This window comes from Psammomys obesus, unplaced genomic scaffold (assembly GCF_907164565.1).
Source record: "Psammomys obesus unplaced genomic scaffold, mPsaObe1.curated_primary_1811, whole genome shotgun sequence".
Taxonomy (NCBI): Eukaryota; Metazoa; Chordata; class Mammalia; order Rodentia; family Muridae; genus Psammomys; species Psammomys obesus.
In genome coordinates this window covers 841,705-863,410 of record NW_026591086.1, presented here as the reverse complement: position 1 = coordinate 863,410, position 21,706 = coordinate 841,705, and the positions used below count along the sequence as shown (strand labels likewise).

General features: G+C 44.8%; 1 protein-coding gene across 1 annotated transcript in view; it reads left to right on the top strand.

The window, feature by feature from the left end:
- The window catches only part of LOC129678884 (guanylate cyclase soluble subunit beta-2-like), a 54,345-nt gene that overhangs the window by 4,792 nt on the left and 27,847 nt on the right, over positions 1–21,706 (top strand). Inside the window, exons 3-4 of the mRNA XM_055609837.1 lie at positions 8,476–8,570; positions 20,754–20,914. Coding sequence (XP_055465812.1) covers positions 8,476–8,570; positions 20,754–20,914 — 256 coding nt within the window. The remainder of the gene's footprint in view (positions 1–8,475; positions 8,571–20,753; positions 20,915–21,706) is intronic.

Sequence of the window (21,706 nt, the reverse complement as noted above, 5' to 3'; positions counted from 1 at the left end):
TGTAATCTTCCTGGCTCCACACTTTCCAGTGTTACAGACTGAGGTCTACACTTCTCAGCTATCACCTAGAAAAATGCATGCAAAAATGTGGAAGATGATTGGCTTCCTCAGTTAATCAATAATGAGTAAATTAAGACAATTAAGCCAGGTGTGGTGGCGCATGCCTGTAATCCCAGCACCCAGCACTTGGGGAAGCAGAGGCAGGTAGATCTCCATGAATTCAAGGCCAGCCTGGTCTACAAATGAGTCCAGAACAGCCAAGGCTACTCAGAGAAAACTGTCTGGGGGGTGGGGTTGGGGGGTCAATCACAGGGGAGCTGTCAAAGACAGCTCTGTTTATTAAATATCCAAAAATTTTACATGATGTTAGCCAATCCTGGTTAAAATGCAGAAAATAGGAACTGTAAAGCAAATTGTTGCTTCTTTTCCCTGAGAAGGAAACCAGAGTCCCAGAAAGGTGCTTGCTGGAGGCTGTGCAGAAAACAGGTCCAACTAGTCAGCTACCTGCAGAAAGAAAGCTAAATTCATGCTGGTAACACATCCTCTTCTAACCTGTGTCATGTCTCTGGGTGAAAGCGTAGGACATCTCTGTGTACATGCGTTTACTGACCTCCATAGGTGTGGTTGGTGCTCTGAAAAACACTGCAGGATTAATGAATCCGATAATGACTCACCTAGATGATGTCACCATCAGCAGAGATCTTACCTTACAGACCTGTAATGCAGAAAGCAGGGAGTCACAGGTCCATGTCCCATGGGACACTAAGACTATTTGTCCTGTCACAAAATGAACAGGTATCACTTAAAGCTCTATGTCCCTCTATCTCCCAGAATATCTATGCTTGCTGGTATTGCCTTGGGAGGAACAAGAGAGACAACAAACTCATAAAGACTGTGAGGTGAACACCACAGCAGGGTGAGGAACCTCTGTGAGAAGCAATAATTGGCATTCCCAGAAGTCACTGCATTCGGTTGTGAGTCTATACAGTAGTGGGTCCAGGGCTACTGTCACTGGAGGGTCAAAGGTCAGAAATATGAGTTACAGTCTGCCTGATCACAGCACAGTATCTAACCACATGAGCCAGGTATCTCACCATGAAAGAATGATCATTCCAAGAAGGGTGGTAGCAGGTGCTGGATGAGATGTGTAAGTCCGACACCCAGAAAGGTGCCCAGCCTGAAGCCAGAACTCAACAAACATTAGAAGCTGTCATAGATCGTTTGCCGTCAGCTTTATGTTCATGATGTGAGCCTTGGGATTGGAAAGTGGCCGGGGCTGGGGGGGGCATGAAATATGTGTTCATGTGCCCTCTTTCCCTGGATCTCTGATCTTCGATAGGAGAAGAATAACACTTCTGAGCTTGAGGAGAGGACTGAGGAGAGCAACTCTTGCCGGAGGGTCTTATGGGAGCCCAACTGTGTTCTCCCCTCCTCCAAAGCATAGGTGCTGCAGGAAATGGCCACATTCAACATTGTCAGAAACCGTTCTGCAGGTCTGCTCACTGTGTCCCATGCAGCAGCATCCTCTCTCAGAGATCTGGCTTTCTCAGCTCAGCATGAGCTGATGAACTCCTCTCAGCCTGGTCTCCCCTGGCTCAGCGTGGGCCACCATAGCCAGTGAGAGGGAAAGACTGAGTTTTGGCCCAACACTGTGTACCATCTTATTTCCTTTTTAAGACTCAGTCATTCCTGTCTGGGAAAAAGGAAAAGACTTTTGGAAATTGTGGAAAACAACCAGTGATTTGCTTAAGTCCTCAGAAACAAATAAACAACAGTATGTTTGGCTCTGTCTATGGGCTGGCAATAGAGATGCGCTCGCTAAGGCACGCCTTGCAACCTCTCTTTCATCACAAAGCTGCTGTGATTAACTGCATTGCCAGTGACTGGTACTCTCATTGGCTGAGCATCCCAAATTAAAAAAAAAAAAAATCCCACAGAAGAGGGTTTTCATCCACAAAGATACAGTAAGGACTTTCCTTCTTTGGCTCTTCGGTGTGAATGCATGAGAAGGATCATGCCATTTCTTTGTGTCAGTTTTTCCCACTCCATCATTTGGGTGGACTCCAAATGATAAAGAATGTTAAAAGAGAAGCATGGGGTAATTAGTTGAATGGCTACTTGACTGTGTTAAAAAAATGCATAGGGAATGACTGAGGCATACTTTTGGGTGTATCTGTGAGGGTGCTTTCAGAAAGGATTACTGGAGATCAACCCCACCCTGAACATGAGTGGTTGCTGTTCTCTGGGCTACAGGCAATGGCTGAACAAAAATGGAGAAAAGAGCATGTGGATGAAACATCTTCCATCTCCTGATTCTCCGCAGTGCGAGCAAGCTCCCACTTGCATGCCCTTTCCACTATGGTGGACTGCCGTCTCTCAAACTATGACCAAGAACAAGCTACGTTTTGTTAGGCATCTGGCCACGGCAATGAGAAAAGCTACCAGAACAGGGCACAAGCCTGCAGGGGGATTAAAGAAAAACCACCAGGACAGAGGACCGAACAGGACAATCCTCAGGGTCCGTGTCACTAGGTTTTAGCTCTTCCGTTTTACCATGTCTGCTTAGTGGAGATTTGAGAATGTGCTCACACGGTCAGCACTAACTAGACATTTATGTGACTGCACTGGAAAAGCCAAGAATAAGATCTATTCAATAAGCCCAGCTAGCTATGAAATGAGATTCATTTAGGGAATACTATTAAAAAAAAAAAAAAAAAAAAAAACAACTCCGTAATACAGAAAACTCAGCTTATAAACACAAACTGAAACTAAGCCAAGATTATTTGCTGCGCCAAAGGATCTGCTTTGGGCTATGTTTAAACAACAAATTCCCTAGTGCTTTTAAGGCAGAATTTTTGCTGAAAGGGAAAAAAAGCCATCAATTCCCATACAAAATTTAAGAAGAAATGATTAGGCAGAGTGAACTATGCCTCCAGACGTTATGGCATAGATTTTATTCTATATGAAATAACCAGAAACAGATGTGTGTCCTCTTCTGCTCGCCTTGCTGATTTCCCTCTCATAGAGTCTAGATTTATGGGTTTCTAATTCCGAGCCACCCTTTTGTAACCTCTCGGCTTAAACTTCAACAGAGGAGGCAGCTGATGGGCTGGGAAGAGTACGGCCTTTCGCACGCGCTGCTTCTCCACACGGTGCCCAGGTCACTCACTGGATGTTTGAGTAAAATGCCACTTTCTCTGCCTTGCAGGTGCTTGCTCATTCACTACTCTGGAGGAGGGTGGTGATGAGAAGACGCAGGGACTGAGTTAGGGAATGGGTTCTAGTGTGAGGAGCAGAGAGAACAAGTAAATAAACAAAAACTTTCTGATTGTTCAAAGAGCTGCGCAAGCATAGAGCCTCTGAAGGAGGGCAAGGAAGGACGCATATTTCCCTGTAGTGGCAGAAATAGTCTCTACGTAATGTATGGACTGGAAGGAAGGAGTCGGCCCTGGGTCAGGGAAGTGTATTGCTTCAGGAAGAGGGCAAGCTGAACTTGGTGGGAAACAATCAGCGTGACTGGAGTGTTATAGTGTGCCATCTGTAGCAGGTAAAAGTAGAGACATTTTTAGGGAGCAGAGTGGGTGAGTTTTGCAGCCTGACTGGTACTTCTATCATGGAGTCAGTTGTGCTAAGGTCTCAGGGCCTACCTAAGGTCTGGGGCCTCATTACAGCTCTCTTTTCATCCACTTAGAAACACCTAGGGGCCTAGTAGATGAGGCAGTTAACATCTTTTGGCACTTCGTGATTTTGCTTGCCAAGACCAGCCATCTACTCTGTGAGCTACAGTTTAATTGGGCTAGTTCATGAGTCTAGGGGACCCCAGGAGCTAAGAAATAGAAGACTCTCTGCCCCTTTCTACACACATTTCTGTCTCTCCCTCCATGCCTCTTAACTTCTTTGTCTTCAAACTTTTCTACATTCTCTTTAGACAGTGGTTTTCAATCTTCTTAATGTTTGACTCTCTAATATAGCTCTAATATGTTGTGGTGAGCCCCCAACCACAAAATTACTATACTTCATTTCCTACTGTTATGAATCATAATGTTAATATCTATGTTTTCCAATGTTCTTAGGCAAACCCTGTGAAAGGGTCATTCATCCCCAAAGGGGTCAGGACCCACAGGTTCAGAAACACTGCTTTAGGCCCAAGAGATCACCATTATCTGACTGTCTTCATCTTCCTGTATCCATGTTCCCAGTGCCTTAGACAAAGCCTTGATGGGTCATCTTGGTTAGGAGTCATGCCTGTCCACAGACAGTCCTGGTAGGGCAGGAGCCTAAGAAGAAGAGATAGGCACAGCCTCAGAACTGGCAGATGTTTCCTACAATAGAGACAAATGCTCAGAGATGTGGTGAGTGGTTGGGGGTTCAGGTGCATTAGAATGGAAGATGATCAAATGGATAGTAGGTGGACAGATGACTTTGGAGCTCAAGCTCAACAATTTGGGAAAGAGGTGAATGGAACTATAGGACTTCTTTCTATATCCAAGAGTATTAAGCAGAGGTTCATGGATATACCAGAGAGGGCTTCAGAGCTTTCTAAAGTCATCTCTCAAAGTCTCATATACATGGGGATTGATGTATTTCTGGGGGAAATGTATAGAGTATTCATCAGAATCCCAAGAGCTCTGACACTTAAGTGTTTCCATAAGCCCTGCCTGTGCATCCTGGAGTGTGCCCTGCTAAACAGGAAGAAATCAAGCACCCCAACATCTGATACAACATCCTTTCAAACACAGATGATCCTCAACCTACTGTCAATACAAAAACACAGCTCTTGACCTAAAAGATATTGAGAATTAGCTCATTCCAAAGTCAAGTGTGAGTGACCATGACCTAGTGTAGTAAGACTTTCATTAGGTTTTTATAGTTGCAAAACAAAAGAAACTCGTAACCCAAGGACTTTCCAAATACATTGGTAGAAACATCAGGTAGGCGGGCTAGAGCAAAGTACCATTTCTTCTTATAAAGATGCTGTATTCTGCAGAGAGATGAATGTAATAATTTCACCTTCTGTGAAAGAGGCCTTGTGTTAGCACTGCCCTACTTTAGACCAAGCAAGTGTTCTGAGCACATTTAAGCTAGATTTGGCTAATCTGTGGTAGTCAGTTGGTTGGGTATATCACATATTTTTTTGGGGGGGGATTTCATGATATCTTTCCATTTACAGTGGGTTTATTGGGATTTTCCCCCCCATAAAGGTCAAGAAATGTCTCGTCTTATTTAGCTTTAACAGTTAACTGGACACAGCCTAGAGTCATTTGAGAGGAGATTCACAACTAAAGGGCGGGTCAGATCAGACTGGCTTGTGGGACTGTCAGTGGGGGATTATCTTGATTATCTTGATATAAGAGGTCCAGCCCACTGATGGCAGCATCATCCCCTATACAAGCTATATGAAAAAGTTAGCTTAGCTTGAGCCTGTGACTGTGTGTGTAGCATTCCTTCATGGTTCCTGCCTCCATCTTCCTGCTTGAATTCCTGCCCTGACTCAATGATGAACTGTGTGACCTATAAATCGAGCCCTTTCTTTCCCTAAGTCGCTTTTGGTCATGGTATTTGTTAGAACATCAGAATGCAACTAGAACACACACACACACACACACACACACACACACACACAAGATTTGAGCCTCGACAGCAAAATAACTCCTATTCCCTCCCTTTTTGAGGGGCCTTTATTCCATCGATTCTTACCCTTTATTTTGGTCCTTTCTCCACAGTCCTCTAGTTGTCTACAAATGCAGTCTAGTGAAAGAGTGGCTGCACAAAGCTGCTGTTCTCTCTTGACTTGTTCTGGGAGTGGGGTTTTCCTTCCTCCTTCCTGGCTAGGATGTATTTGTGCCTCATCCAGCTGCCTCAAACCACAGGCCAATAGAAGGGCTTTGACATCAGTGTGGCCAGAGCATTTTGGCTGGGGAACTGAGCTTCCAAAAACATTATATCAAAACATCTGAGGGTGTAAGAAAATTTAAAAGCTTAGCTCATTTTATAATAGTGTATGTAAGGTAGAATTATACACACACACACACACACACACACAGAACCATCAAGTGGAAAGCTTGAAAGATAGTTTTGTTTAGTTAAACCACATTGGGGGTGAACTAAGCAGAAAGAGAAAAGGGCATTTTGAGGTCCAAAGCTTACTTGTCCAGAGAACCTCCTTTAAAAAGAATATAAAAGAAGCTGGTACAAGACGACAACAAGTTCAAGGTCTGTGGGAACTACAGATGGAGTTCAAGACAACCCAGTGGAACCTTGCCTCAACATAAAAACAACAAGAGGTGTAGGTGCTGAGCCCAGTGGTGGAGCGCCAGCTGAAATGAAGGTGACCTTAGGCTCGGTCCTCAGCCACAGGAAAGAAGGGGAGTGCTTGCGTTTCTTCTGTGCAATGGTTTTACAGCATTCACTGACTGTGAAATTTGAGTATTTTTAGTATGCTTCTATAGCAAGCTTTTGCTTCCTCCTTCTGCATTTGTTTTATGCAGAAATGAAAATGTTTGCATATGGCCAAAGACTTGAGTGTGTATAAGTGGAAACAAAATAAATACAAGGTGAATATGAAACTAATCTACAATGTTTTAGCACATAGGTAAGCCCAGAACAGAAAAACAGAAAACAAAAGTATAAACAGAAATGTAATCAAGGGAAGTACTTACTTATTAGAGTAAATAATAAAATTTAAGGCATATGGCTAACAAAAATGTCTGGATAAGAGTTCTTTACTCTTATTCTAACTCAGTGGCTGACTGGCTAGTCTTTGTCTTCTGTCACATGGGCTGCTGCAACAGAGAGGAGTAGTGATCATGACCTCAGGTAACAGCAGCCCTCCTCCCATCTTCCAGGAGGGAGTGTTGGCCTCCTCAGTATTGTCACCATAGACCTCAGTAGTCCCGTCATGTGTATTTCCTGACCATGACCGGCACTTATTGACGGTGAAGGCTTTGTCCAATAGGGAGAAATCAATTCCATCGTGTTTTTATTGCATTTTATTTTTATCAATAAGTTAGAGAAACTTATGCACACCTGGAGTATCCTCAGCAGTCCCTGATGAGCCGTGCTCCTTCCCTGATGGGGTCTCAGGGGAAGCTTCTGCGTCTTCTGTCTCACCATCTCGCCTTTGGCAACTCTTTGTTCAGGGTCATATGACAGTTCGGGTTCATGTTGTGAGTGGTGCTTATGTGGGTGAAGTGGGGCCCCGCTTAGGGGGCTTAGAAGGTGGGCCAAATTAGAAGGTACTTCGGAAGGCTGTTTCTTCCTGCCCTGAAGGAAGTTTCTAAAGCAAATTAGACTCATTGTGAGTCTAAATCAGGACGCAAATGTGCTGATCTCACAAAGACACCCCCATACTTTATCTGTGTTACTTAAAGTAACAGAAATTAAAATTGAAATATATTTTAGCTATTTTGTTACTGCAACTGAAAGAGTAACTCTGTATTAGTATAATCAACGTAACTATGTTGTCCAAATTAAAAAATTAGCAAGGACAGGGACCCTGTTTTACACCCTGAATCTTACATTTTAGGTGCTACAAATTTCTTTAAAGTTCAACTTAATGGAAAATGTTTGGCTTCTGTCCTTTGCATTCTATAATACAAAGGGATTTGGGCTTTTTTCTTTTTCTTTTTGAGACATGATCTCTGGCTGCTAGATTAGGATCTTTCTGTCTCTTCCTATTAGCAGCCCCAAGTCCCAGGGTTACAGACATGTGTCATCCTAACTGGCTTTTCATGATGGTTCTAAGGATCTGAACTCAGTTTCCCCGTGCTTCCACAGAAAATACTTTACCCTCTGGGCCATTTCTATTTTCTTTAAAGCTCACAGATACTTGACAAGTGGTCAGCCATACAAAATTGTACAAAGTACACCTAGGTCCACACTTTATGTTGAAGTTGATCTTTGCCCTCTTTTCTTCCATTTTCTATTGGTCACTGAGGCCTGGCTAGCTCCCTGAAGGGTGTGGATATTCAAATTGTTGATATCTTTCACAATCCTATTGGAAGATTACATCTCTCCACCCCATCAGCTCAAAGAATGCAGGTGTAGGAAAAGGTTTCCCAGAGTGCCCACCATGACTAGAGCACTTCTGTTTCCTCCTGGGCTACAGAGTCTGATCCTTGTTTTCCTTGAGGCGTTAACTTTGTACTCTCTTCCTTTCTCCTCCTCTCTCATCTCTTATTAGTTATGAAAGAGTTTTGTGTGGTGTGATTTCACCATGTCCACCCCCCTCTCCCACCTCCTCTCAGATGGACTGTCTCTTCCTTACCCATCCTCTTTTAAAAACAAAAAGCCATCAAGTCTAGTTTGTGCCGCGCATATACTCTTGGATGTTTCTGCCCGCTAGAGCCGTGCAGACCTATTGGGGCCAGGGCCACACCCTCTAAGTGAATTGACCCTTCTCCTCTTGGGTCAGTGGCTGTCCGGGGACTGGGCACCAGTAGCCGAGTGCTCAACTGCGCTTGATGCATCTTTCAGGGCTTCTGCAGAAGTACAGGATGTCTTCATGACCTACACCGTTTATGATGACACCATCACCATTAAGCTCATCCAGGAAGCCTGCAAGGTTCTGGGTAAGTCCAAAAAGGCGGCACACTTGGGTTTCTTAAGGCTTCTAAGTGCGAAAGACCACAGCTGATTCTCCTCACTCACAGTGGTTCTGCTACGAGGTTGCTGTAGACAGTGTCATAGCCAGTACTGACTTTTGGCTCCTAAGGGAATACATAGCTCAGTTCATGAGTCTTTCCACAATCTCTGTGGTAATGTGTAATGTTGTTTACGTGGGCTTCTGTTTAAACACACACATGCGCGCACACACATATGATTATTGCCTCAGCCATGAAGAGCTCTTGCTAAAAAACCAAGTTCAGCTCCCACATCTACACCAGGGGCTCACAATTCCAGCTCTGGGGTCTTATGCCAGTGTCCACATTGGATCCACAACTCCGGCTCTGAAGGGCCTAACACTCTCTTCTGGTCTCTTCATGCAATGCATTCATGTGCAGATAGCCACATAAAGATACATATATATTTAATAAAACACTGAATTCACAACCAATTGCATTATAGCATACCCAAATAAACTAATAAAACATAAGTTCTCTGAATTCAGCACATCATCACAGCCTTCTTGTGTTTGGTGACATTAGACAGTACTTTGACAGTGTACTTGAGGAACATTTTAATTAGAAGAAGGTAAGCTTGGACTATAGGGAGATTATGTGTTCCTGGGACTGAAATAAGCACACAACACATCACCTTGTTTATTTTACCTAGAAACTTGGGAAAGGCAGGATTTACTTGGCTTACACTCTCCAGTCCATCACTCAGGAAGGACAAGGCAGGAACTCAGGCAGGGAGACATAGACTGATGAAGAGACCACAGAGGAATGCTGTTTATTACCTCACTCCTCATGGCATGCTCAGCCTGCTCTCTTATACAATCCAGGATCATCTGCCCAGGGGTGTTACCATCTACAGTTGCTGAACCCTCCACCATCAGTCATCAATCAAGAAATGCCCCACAGATATGCCCACAGGCTGATTTAAAAGGGGTAAATCCTCAATTGATGGCCTCCCTTCCCAGTGACTCTAGCAAAAACCTAACCAGCACATGAATGTTGCAAAAATTTCATCACTCTTCTCAGGTCTGTCACTGACTTTGACAACTCTGTTCTGAATTTGGGGAACCTCTATTTCAGCAAGCAGAACAACTAGCAAACAGTGGGGACCAACTGCATTGTAAACTGAATGGCTTTAAACAATAGCAATTTGCTCTGACATTATATGGGGGTAAGATTTTAAAAACTGAGTTGCTGGCAGGCCAGAGTTGTTCCTCTTTCAGCTTCTGGTGTTCCCCGGGTGTTTGCAGCCTGTGGCACCATAACTTCAGTATCTTCAGATGACTACTGTGTAGTCATCTCTGCGTCCTAATTTCCCTTTCTCATAAGGACACCACAATCATGTCAGACTTAGGATCACTCCTAAATGACTCTTGTTACCTTGAGTAAATCTGCCCCATCTTATTTTTCAAATAAGGTTCACAGATTCCTTGTAGATGTGAATTTGCAGGGTGTTGTTTAACCCGGAAGATACCCCCGGCATGATCCTTCACAGTACCTGACAACCCAGAAAAGAGTCATCCCAAGTATTGGTTATGCATATCCTACCACTCTGAACTTCAGACTGGTTCCTGTGTAGCCCATTTATGACCAAGCAGAAGAGGTGGTGGTTCCAGTCCAGTTTCACTGAGCCTTTAGGTGCCCAAAAGAGTAACTAGAATCTTGAGGAGGTAAGTGTACAACAGTTACAGGTTAAATGGAGCCCCAGAAACCACAGAAACACGCCCTGTAGGAGTCTCCAAAGACAGCTGGCCAAGGCTGATCCCAAGACTGATACTTTCTCAGCACATGGTTGTGAAGGCCCAGTGTCTGTAGTGGGCCAGGCACCAACCTTGTTACTGTCTCTTTTGAATGTTAGAAAACAAAATATCTTTGATTAAAAAGGCTGAGATGGAAAGAATTAGTGTAAGCCAGAGGATGAAAAGAAGGGCTAAGAAACAGTGCTTTGGGCAGCCATTGCAGTCATGACTCACAGTTAGGGTTACCTGCACTGGGTCTCCACAAGACTTGGAATGTGGATCAAGGAGGGACTCATGGGACCAATAAGGACTCACCTATTGGCTACCAAGAGAATTCTCAGGAAGAGGTCACAGGTGAAGCCCACTAGGAGGAGAGTCCAACACCCTTGTGAAGGCCCTTGTGAAACTCAGTAGGTCACAAAACAAAACACAAAAAAAGCATGAATGTAAAAAAGGGACTGAGGAGAGGGGTTGACAAGGGTAGAAGACAGACATGAGAAGTGTTGGGGACGGGGAGTTGACAATAACCAGATTGCTGTATATCCATGAATAAACTTGTCAGAGAAGAACACTAGTAAAATTATTTTGAAAAAACAAAACAAAACAAAACAACTCCCTTAAAACACAAAGTTTATGAAAAAGCTTAGAGCAGACTTTGAATAAATATGAAGTGACCCTTAAAGATAAAACAGGCTGACAACATTAACCCTGTGCCTAGGACTGACAGACAGAGGCTCCTCCCTTGACTTGCACACACAATTTGATTGGCACCTCGTCTCACGGTCATGGTCATCTCTTGAGCTTGTCCTTCTGGGGATGTGCATCAGAGAGAGGCTGAAATCCTCCATCAGGCCAGGAGAGGGAAGAAAGGGTGTGGGCATGTGTGTGAGGCAGAGTCCTCCCTGCTCCCATTAGCCCCATGTCAGCTGCTACAGTAGCTCATCAGACTGTCTGATGTGTTTCGGAGTCGCAGACACAGCAGCTTCTGAAGCTCACGGGTCAAATCTGGGTCCCTATCTGGGTTTTATAAATAAAGTTTTATTGAAACACAGCCATGCCCATTTAGTACTATAGTGCCTATACTTTTTTTGTTAGAATTGAGCTGTCCCAATGGAATCCATGTGGATTGTAAAACTTAGAAGTGTCCTGCAAGTACCTCTTGCAGAAAAAGTCTGTCATCTCATAGTCTAGAGAATGGATCTCTGACAAATAGCTTGTTTATGAAGATTAAAAAAAAAGTCTGATTTTAGCCAAGAGCTGCTGTGGATTAAACTGTGTCCCGGCAAAATTCATATTTTGGGGTGTTGGCTGCCAGGGTGGTGGCGTGAGGAAAATAACTAGGTTTATTTGTAAACTGTCCCACTAAGAATTGACATCAGAGGCTCATCCTGTCTCTTCTTTCATGTGAGGACAGAGCAGGAAGGCAGCCAATCATGAGCCAGGAACAGAGCCTCCACCAAAAAAACATCTGGGCAGGTCCTTGGGCTGCCTTCACAACAGTCAGAAAATAAAGTTCTGCGGTTAAAGTCATGTCTATGGCGTGTTGTTACAGTTGCCCTCAGAGATTAAAAACTAACAAGTTTCTAGATCTTCAGAAATTAAACCCTCTGGACTCTGCTCTCACCCTAGTGTATGGTTGTAACGATGTTGCAGAACGCTCGCCTTCCGTGTTTGCTATTGATGCTATAGAACCACCTTTCAACATGGAAGCAGCTTCAGCAGGGAGATGCCATCAAACACCCGTCCTGGTCCTCTTCCCAACCAACACGGTTAGGGGCAGCAACAAGATTGTAGGCCCATGTATGGACATGTATGCCCCCTCCTACCAAAGCCAGCCTTAACCACAGTGATTTCTCTCTGACCCACTTCGACTACCAGAAAACTTTGTCTTCTTATCTCTAGGAAATCTGTTAGCTCATGTTTCAAGAGAAAGGTAAGCATGGCAGGTATGTTACACAAATAAAAAGTTGGGATCATGGAATCCCAGGGCTGGCATGGCCACCTGAGGCTACAATCTCAGTGCTGGGGATGGGGGTTGAGACAGTCTGATCCCAGGGACTTACTGACTAGCATGCCTGGCCTAACCGAAGAGGCTCAGGTTCAGTGAGAGAACTCTGGCCTTCACATGCAGGAGTATATGCTCCTCCAAATACACGCACACACCTCCCCCACATACTCTGTCTCCCTCTCCCTCTCCCTCTCCTTCCCCAGAACAAACAAAAGTGATTTGGAGTCATGACGATACAGCAAGCTTGAAGTCTTTCTGTACTTGGACAACTGCCATAAGTCAGAGAGAGGGAGGCCCATCAAAGACAGGCATTTTCATATTCAATAAAAATACGTGGTCAGTTGAGACCGACTCTTTCCTTTGACAAAGAGAAAAGCGTGTTTCATCACTGCCAGTCAGTGTTGTGCCTTCCAAGTGGCCTCTAGGATGTCATCCCCCCCTGCCACGGAGCCATTACTGGGACTCTTCCACAACTCTCCGAACTACATAACTCTGTTTTCTAATTAGCATACTCAGGATGAGACCAGATGGCAGGCTGGGCATTGGAGAAGGAACCACACTCGGTAAGAGTTAGTGCCTCCTTAGGGTGTAAGTAGGTTATTAGTGACTTGAAGTAAAAACATGCAAAACAACCCCCCACCAGCCACTTGGCACAGCTGTGACTGTTTAGACATTGCCTGCTAAGAAACCCTGAGTAAAACGCATTTCAACAGTTAGCCATCAGCAAATGTCAACAGCCCTTCCCTGAACTTACTTCAAAATAAGAGTGCCAATGCAAAACCTAAGATTGAAAATGTGCAAAGCCGGAAGCCAGACATGCATCCCAGCCTGCACAGCCGCCAGAAGATGGAGACCTAAACTAGGGTCTCAGTATCCCAAGGCCATTGTAGAATCGCTTGGGCTGGAGGACACATTTACACTAACCTAGTGGGCATTTAGGAGTCAGACAGAGGAGGGCTGGCCTTCAGCTCTGTGTCTCCTAAGGATGAACCTGCTGTCGATTCCTCTTTGGTAAACTAGCAGTGGCATCAGAGGTTATCCTCGAGAGGAAATCAAATGAAGCAAAGTGGGTACCTGGCAAAATGTTCCTTCCTCCCCTCCTCCAGCATCACCCAGTTGCCACTGTGCTCCGGCCCTGGTTAGGCTCGCCACTCTGCTTGTGAAGCACAGAGGAGCAGACAGGCACGTAGCTTCCGGATTCCCTACAGGTGCTTCCTCCCTGCAGAGCTGTTCAGCCTGGCTACCTTCAGCTGCTTTTCAGCTGCTGCTTCGCTCAATGCCCAAATAAACTTACAGCCACATCTATAAACCAACCGTGCCTGCAGAACACATCTCAGTGTGTGTGGCTTTGTCTCTTTCTCCTGTTCACAAAACCCTTCCTCATGTTGCAGTCCAAGCCTGACCTACATGAGATCATCCTAGGAGAGATATTATTTAAAAAAATGTTTTTTTAATCCCACAAGAATTTCATGTGTGTTATATAATCATATCTGTCCCTATTCTTTCCCCGAACTCCTCTCAGACCTACTCTCTTCTCCCTCCCTATTGCTGAACTCATTTTCAGTTGTTTTGTTTTAAAAACAAGCCATTAAGTCCAATGCGTGCCACCCACCCAGTCCTAGGTGTGTGTCTGTCCCCCTGAGCGTGGTGGCCCTACCAGAAGCCACACAGTTAAAGAATACTGACTCCCCCACTCCCACAAACCATGAACTGTCCACAGCTCCTCAGTTCTGGTGGGGGCTCATGAACCCCTTTCCCTCTCCATGCTAGAACATTGACGGGCTTGATCTCATGCAGCTCAGCACAACTGCTGTGAGTTCAGGGTACAGCAGTTCTCTCACACCCCAAAAGACACTGTTTTGTCCTCATCCTCTCCAAGCTCTGGTTCCCTCTTCCCAGATGGTCCTTAGCCTTGTGTATGGGAGGCACGACACAGACGTCTCGTTTTGGGCCTGAGAATTCTAATGACACTTATCTCTGAGCTTTGGCCAGTTGTGAGTTTCTGCATTGAGCGCTGTCCACTGCACAGAGAAACAAGAAGAGTAATTCCATGAATGGCTTTTCTCAGACAGCTGATGCTTCGCATTGTGAACAAACGCTCTTATCTTGAATGGAGAACTCCGTGAGTTGTAGGGAAGGTCCCTGTCCTGTGGCTCCCTACATGCTTCTCTGGATGACCCCTGGGGACAGTCATGAGGAATATAGCTCCTCATCTTTCTATCTTGGATGATAAGATGTGGGCATGGGTTGTGAGAAATCCAGTCCCAAGTCTGCCATTTGTTGAGGAGATGAAGTCTAGGCAGCAGAGGCTTCACTGCAGCACTAGCCCAGACTTCAGCAGGTGGCCTTGCTCCCTCTAGCCCTGGACAGGCCAGCTCTGTTTCCCAATTCCCACAGCTGTAACCCAGCAAGAATCAAACACTCTGGGCAGCACAGAAAAGCTAAGCTTGTTAAGACAGATTGCCCAGATTCATACAGTATCCAATTTAAGATCCCATTTGAAGTCTCCACACCTCTCCTGGGAAGCCAAGCATAGATGCTTGGTAGCAGTTATTTTCCTGCTAACAAAGAAATCTTTCATTCAAACAAAAACGCTTTTTAATAAAGACTTAATACAACCACAAAAGCAGAGAGGTTCAGACACAAACCTACATGTCTTTTTACCCAATTTGGTGAATTATATGATTTTTGCCAATCTTATTTTATGTCTGTATTTCTCTACCCTTTTCTGGTTTTGTTTTTGCTGGAATGTCCTAAAAAAAAAAAGTCTCAGGTTTTCTATAATTTTACTCAGAAATATTTCAGCATGAGTCTCTAACAAGGTAAAGACATTCTTTAAAAAACCAATGCTAACATTCTGATTATAGATATGAAACCTTGAAGAGTCTTGCTGTAAACTGCATCTAACACGTGTTTCTTTGTGGTCTTATTGGGTAAGACCTGAGCTCCTCAGGTCTTCTCAGGGTTATCAGCTAAACCTTTTCACTTTGGCATAAATGCAAACCTACTAAAAGTTTGTAAGAACAGTACCAAAAAAAGTTTCATTTACCCTTCATGCCAGCTCCCTCTTGAAATGTGAACATCTATCTCTACCCCCTTTCTGAGCCTGGGTCTGCGCATCCTCTGGATTGTTACCAAGTCACAAATAAGATAACCTCTTTGTTCCTAAAAATTCTCTTAGGAAAGTACAAGTACACTTCAACTCAGGAAGTGAGTGCTTAAGACAGCTTGGCCATCTGTCCTGTAGACATTAACAAAAGATTTTCCAATTGACCTATCATGTCAATTGGAAGTAAAAGTAAACCTTTAATAGTGCCCTGTTGTTTTAGGCTTCTTTAGTCTGGAAGGTTCCCAAGCCTCTGTTACAGTTCATAACACGGATGTCTTTATAAAAGTTGTGGTCAGCCGCTTGGTAGCATGTCCCCTTTTGAGGGTCATTACTAGCTCTTCATGATGTCATGCAGGTGATACCTTTGGCAGGGAGACTGCAGAAGCGATCTCTTGACCTTTCCAGTTGGTTCTGTCAGGAGAAGTGTTCTGTGTTTCAGCTGTAGGTAGTGTGAACTCTGATTGCTTGGTGAAGCTGCCATCTGCCAGGCTTCTGTGCTCTACAGCCACCGACTTCTGCTCTGTAACTAGGACCTTGTGAGAACCTCCTGAGAGTAGGACCTGCTCTCAGCATGTTCAGTGTGTTGTCACTTCTCAAGTTCCCTCTCGTATGACGTTAGCCTCCCTGACACTGCCTCCTGTGGTCTCCAAGAAACAATACTTGAGGTTCTCTCTGTGTGTTATTTCCCTTAGAGTTACCATTTAAACTTCCACCGGGAAAGATTTCCTCCCTTCCCTGCTTGTTTGTTTATAGCAATGTAATATTGATTCTCGTTTATGAAAACGAACTGCACTGTTTTTGTTGTTTCTGTTGATGTTCAAGTTCCCTCTGCTGCCTTGATGTCTTTACTATTCTTTAACACCTCTTCATTTTCCGGTATAACAGGTTCAATTTGTTCTTTCCTTTCCTTGTCCCAGCCCTGGAATATTCTGTTTCTAAAGGAGTGCTCTTTCTGTTCAGTAGAGAATAGCACCTAAAAAAATCCATGCTCTGTGCACTAGGTGAGCTACAGAGAGACTTCTGTTAGACTTTCTCCCTGGGCAGATGTATACATACTATCTATCTATCTATCTATCTATCTATCTATCTATCATCTGTCTGTCTATCTATCCTCTATCTCTCTATGTAGCCATTATTGATCTACCCTCTACTATCTAGTTATATATATCTTATGATGTGCTTCATGGTCTTATGTTAGATCCTTGGGTGTATGTGAGTGTGATGCATTGTGTGTGCGTGTGTCCTGCTCTATCATTTTCTGTCTTCTTTTTGTGTATTTTTAATGTTTGACACTAATTTATTTATATTAAGTATGTGGGTCTGCCATGGCTTGTGTCTAAGAGGTCAGTGGCCAACTTTTGAGACTCTGTTCTTTTCTTCCACCGTACAGGGCGTGACCAAATCCTGGTGACTAGGCCCTTGGCAAGCACCTGTCTTGCCTACCCACACTTTATTCTTTTTAAGACAGGGTTCACAGGGTCTTCCAGTGAACCTTGAGCTATAGCAGTGGCCAGTGAGCCCCAGTGACTCCTGTCTTTGCCCTCCACAGTGCTAGAGTTGCACACAAGCTTCTTACGTGGGCACTGACCTCAGAGTGTAGGTCTCATGCTTACAGCACTTCTCTTCAGCCCATTGTTAAGGTAGATTTGTCTAACCCAACAGTACAGTCTTCACTCTAGTCTTCATTTTCCTGTAATTTTAGACCTTTGCTTGGAGAGTAAACCTGGCTCTGTATATTGTCAATACGTTCGCTTATCTGCGCATTGATATTCAGGACTACCAGAATCGCGTAACACACTGACGTGATGGGAAAGCCTTCAGGGTACATCCAGCTATTTGTTCAAAGTTCTGGCTTTAGCCTTAGGACAAAGCAGTCAAAAGACTATGTTTAAATGGTACTAGATGTTTTTAAGGATTAAATATTTTTCTAAATTATGTGTATGTCTGTGTTTGGATGTGTGTGTGTGTGTGTGTGTGAGTGTAGGTATCTAAGAGGCCAGAAGAGGCATCAGATGACTTACAGCTGGTCTGAACTATTTGACATGGAAGCTTGGAACTGAACTCAGGTCCTGGACCTCACAGTTAAAAGCATATGCTTTTAACTACAGGACCGTCTCTTTGCTCCCATAGGTTAAAATTTTTTCCTGAGTAATTACATTATTCAAAAAGTTTCTGTTGGGATATCATTGAAATATTGTTCTAATAATTTCCTTGTTTCTCCCTTTATATATTTCTGCAACATACCCCCCGCCTCTTGTGTGCGTGTGAGTGAGTATGTGTTTCTCTCCTTGTAATAGCAATTGAACCTAGATCATCTCATTTGTTAGGCAAATGCTCTATTACTGAGTTATGTTCAGAGGCCTCTTTTTTTTTTTATTTTGTGACAAGGTCTCATTAAGCTGCCTAGGATGGCTTTGAACTACCTTTGTATTTGTAGGTCAGTCCTCAGCCCCCTGAGTAGCGAGAGCACTTGCTAAATGTTAACTTGGATTTGTTTTCTGCCTCAGAGCTCCCTTCTAACCTTTTCTTATTTAGTCTAAGCGCACAAAGCAGTAACATGATTCATACACTCTGCTCAGAGAAGCGCTGACCCGCCCTTCCAGAACTTTTCTCCCCACTCCGTTCCCTTAGGTAACCAGTTTTAAACGTCTCTGGTTTATACTGCTAGTGTTTCATTTTGTGAAGATAAACAGAGAGATGCCTCTCTTTTTTTATTTTCCTCTCATAGACAAAAGATGCAAAAGTTCGTAGACTAGAGATTTTTCTTTGCACTACAAATAGCATTTTAAAGCTGATGTGTCTCGGGCTCTCTTCTCTTTCCTTCCCATTTTCCATCTGTTCCTGGTCTTCTGTGAATCTGAGAGCTCTCGGAATCCTAAAGTCACACAGGTGAAACGGTATAAAAAAAAGTATGACAGCTGTTGATTTTAAAAAGAGGCCTTTGTCCCCTGTCAGACAGGCATTCTACAGTAAGAGTCCCAGACTCAGCTCAAGGCTAGCACAGATGGCAACTTTCCACCCAAGCCTGGGTTGCGGTTTAAGGAAGTTAGCCTCAGGCGGATGTCCTGTCCAGTTAGCAGTGCGAGCACCCAGAGATGAAACTGCTGGGACTGAAACAGCCAACACCTGGGGTTTCCTCTTCCCCAGGTTTTCAGCTTTAAGTCAAATCAAACAGGCAGTTCCCCACCCCCTCACCCTGCTCCCTGGGGGAGAAAGGGAGGGAGCCCTTCCTGTTTCCTGGCAGGTAACAGGATGCACCTGCATGGAGCTCAAGGCTGCACACTGCAGAGCGCAAATGTTTCTCAGCTCAGCTTGAAGGAGCTGGATTCCTGCAGCAGGGAGGGGTGGGGGAGAATGGAAAGCAGCAGCCCCACACCTGTCTGCCCCCTTCTGGGGGGTTGGGAAAGACCTGCCTAGAATGCCTTTCAGTTCCCTTGGGACTGAGCAGTGCCTCCTGAGTTCTGGCTAGACAAGCCTGTTGTCAGCTAGGAGGGACAAAAGAGACAATTCACCCAGCCCTGGCTTTCTCCCACCTTTCCATCTGTATCTTTGTCTAGACTTGGAAGATTTGACTCGTAGTTGGCTGAATATGTTTTATTTATCTGTGCAAGTTCAGATTCCAGAAGAATTATCTTCCCAGAGGTCTGGCTGTGGACAGAGAGCTGAAAGGAGCTCGCTGTTCTGACTTGTTTGTATGTATGTGTATGCATGTGTGTGTATTTGTACATGCACATGTCATTAGGAATTGAGCCTAGATGGCTCATGTGTTTTCAGTGACCTCCTACCACTGAACTATATCTCCATCCTTCTTTTTATTTTCCACTTGGAGACAGTCTCACTGGGTTGTCCAGGCCAGCCTTCAATGGACGCTGTAGCCCAGACATGCCAAAAGTTTGTGATCCTCCTGCCTCAGCCTCCTGAGTAGCTTATAGCTACATACAGGCTTGCACCATTAGGCCTTTTTGTTCTGAGCAGAGGCTTGGAAGTAAGGACCACTTTGCATCCCTGCCACTCTGTAGAAATCTGCAGGGCAGGGCACTCCTCACTGTGAGGTCCAGGTTCACAGGGAGAATCAGAGTTGTTAAAGGATGCTGTCAGGAACTGAGACTCTTAAAGGGTTCCCAGGGACTTTCCTCAGCCTCACCAGGAGTCAGAACCCTCTTACCCTGAGTAAGAGAATATTCTCAGGGAGCTCCATGCTGTCCACATCAATGAGGCCTACATTCTGTGTCCACGGTAACAGCGAGAGCAGCCTTCATCTTGTTTGGCTGCAGGAAGTGGTGCAGAAGGTGTGGAATTCATTAAGAGACATGGCAGCACATCTGGCCTACAACTCACCTCGATGGCTTATCTGGACAAAGAGAGACACATTAACAGGATCGTCTATTCCGAAGATCCTAGCATGCTCTGAGAAGAATAGCTGATTATTGAACATCGCAGGAACACCATGCTACACTTAAAAAATTTCTTCCTGTCCCCACCATGAAGATGGGAACTAGAAAGACTGAGCCATATCCCTACTTCATACTGTAGATCTACCTCAGAAATTCATCAGTCACTGGCTTTGTACCTAGCTAAAAACAACAACACCAAACAAACAAACAACAACAAAAACCAAGTAGGACTCAGTTGCCACCCACAAGAATTCCTTGACAGTTAGGAAGGCAGAAATGCAACACTCAGGGAGAACACAGAGTGGCCTGAAGAGTGACAGGGACACCCTCATGGAGAATGGCAGATGAAAACAGCCCTGAAGGGGGACAGTCATCTAGAGAAGCTGAGAGAGAGGCTATTTGCCCTCAGCTTCTGGGTAAGTCATGGGCAGAACCATTTTGCATTGCAGTGTTAGTCAGCCCTCAGAGGCAGCCTTTGAGTCTACAGCAAGCCATTCTCTGAAGATGTGTAAGGTGGAGGGAGAGATCAGAGGGGCTGCCCTCTACCCTGCCCTGAGTTTATCTGGAGCTGAGCTCAGAGTCAGCGGTCAAGGGAACATCCTAGCGCTACAGCTCCCTCTTGGTCCACTGGGGAATGTCTGTCTTAGATGTTACAGAAAAGAATGAGGGGGCTTGGGAGGGGCATGGTTAATGTGCTCCTGGTTCTTTATGCTGCCTCGTGACACTGAGGTGATTCCTGACATGCTACTGAGGATGAAGGTGAAGAATTAAATAGCCAGTAAGTATCAGGGCAGCAGGACTTGAGCACTTTGGATATGGCTAAAGACATATCCCAAAGTATAACAACAGTTTCTTGGGGTCTTACTTGGGGTGTGTATTCCACAGATGTATCCATGGAAGCCATTCTGAAGCTCTTTGGTGAATACTTCTTTAAGTTTTGTAAGATGTCCGGCTATGACAGGATGCTGCGGACCCTGGGAGGAAACCTCACGGAGTTTATTGAAAACCTAGATGCCCTCCACAGTTACCTGGCACTGTCTTACCAGGTAAGGCCATCTGGGCTTTGTCTTGGCCATCCTAGAAAGCCCTGCCCGGCCTCCTCAGCAGAGGCACTGCGAGATCCGTGCCTTCTGGCATCAGTGGGCCCAGCAGCTCTTCTGGGTAAAAGAGGAGGATAAATGTCCACTGGCTTTCTTTATAAACTGGCTGACAAAAAAAGTCAAAGTTCTAGCCTTGGGTGGGGTGGGTGGAGTGGAAGGGGAGCAAAGTCCACTTCTCACAGGTGAATGGAGAGTTGAAATGAATCTTCGAAGCCAGGAACAAAGAATGAGGGCTGGAAAACAGGTTGGGGTGGATTTTCAAATCTCTCTTCAGGTCTCCTGGCCTGGGCAGAGCTGATAATAGTTTATGCAACCAGATTAGGGCTGTGCAAGTACCAGTGGGGCCAGGAGGCAGGGGAGGAACTTGGCAGGGTCAAGAGACAGAACTGGGATCCATCCAACACTGATTAACCCATGGGTGACCCACTGCGGTGTCAGGAAACTAAATTCCCAACTGGACTATGTCCTTCTGGAGTTCACGCCTTGCTGGTCTTCTTGGTAGAGCTTACTGAAAATTTAAGTCCCTAGACTTTATTTTTTAGGTATCAAATGCTCTACAGTAAAGATCTGGTATTCCATAGTAGCACAGAGACTACTTTATTAACTTGTGTAAAACAGTTTATTTTTATGGTCCTTTATCACAGATGAGTATCGCTCTTCACTATGTAAGTATTTTGTGTCCACAGGCACCCTGGGAGGGCGGTCATGCAGATAAGGTGGGGCTGTGCTTGCTGAGGT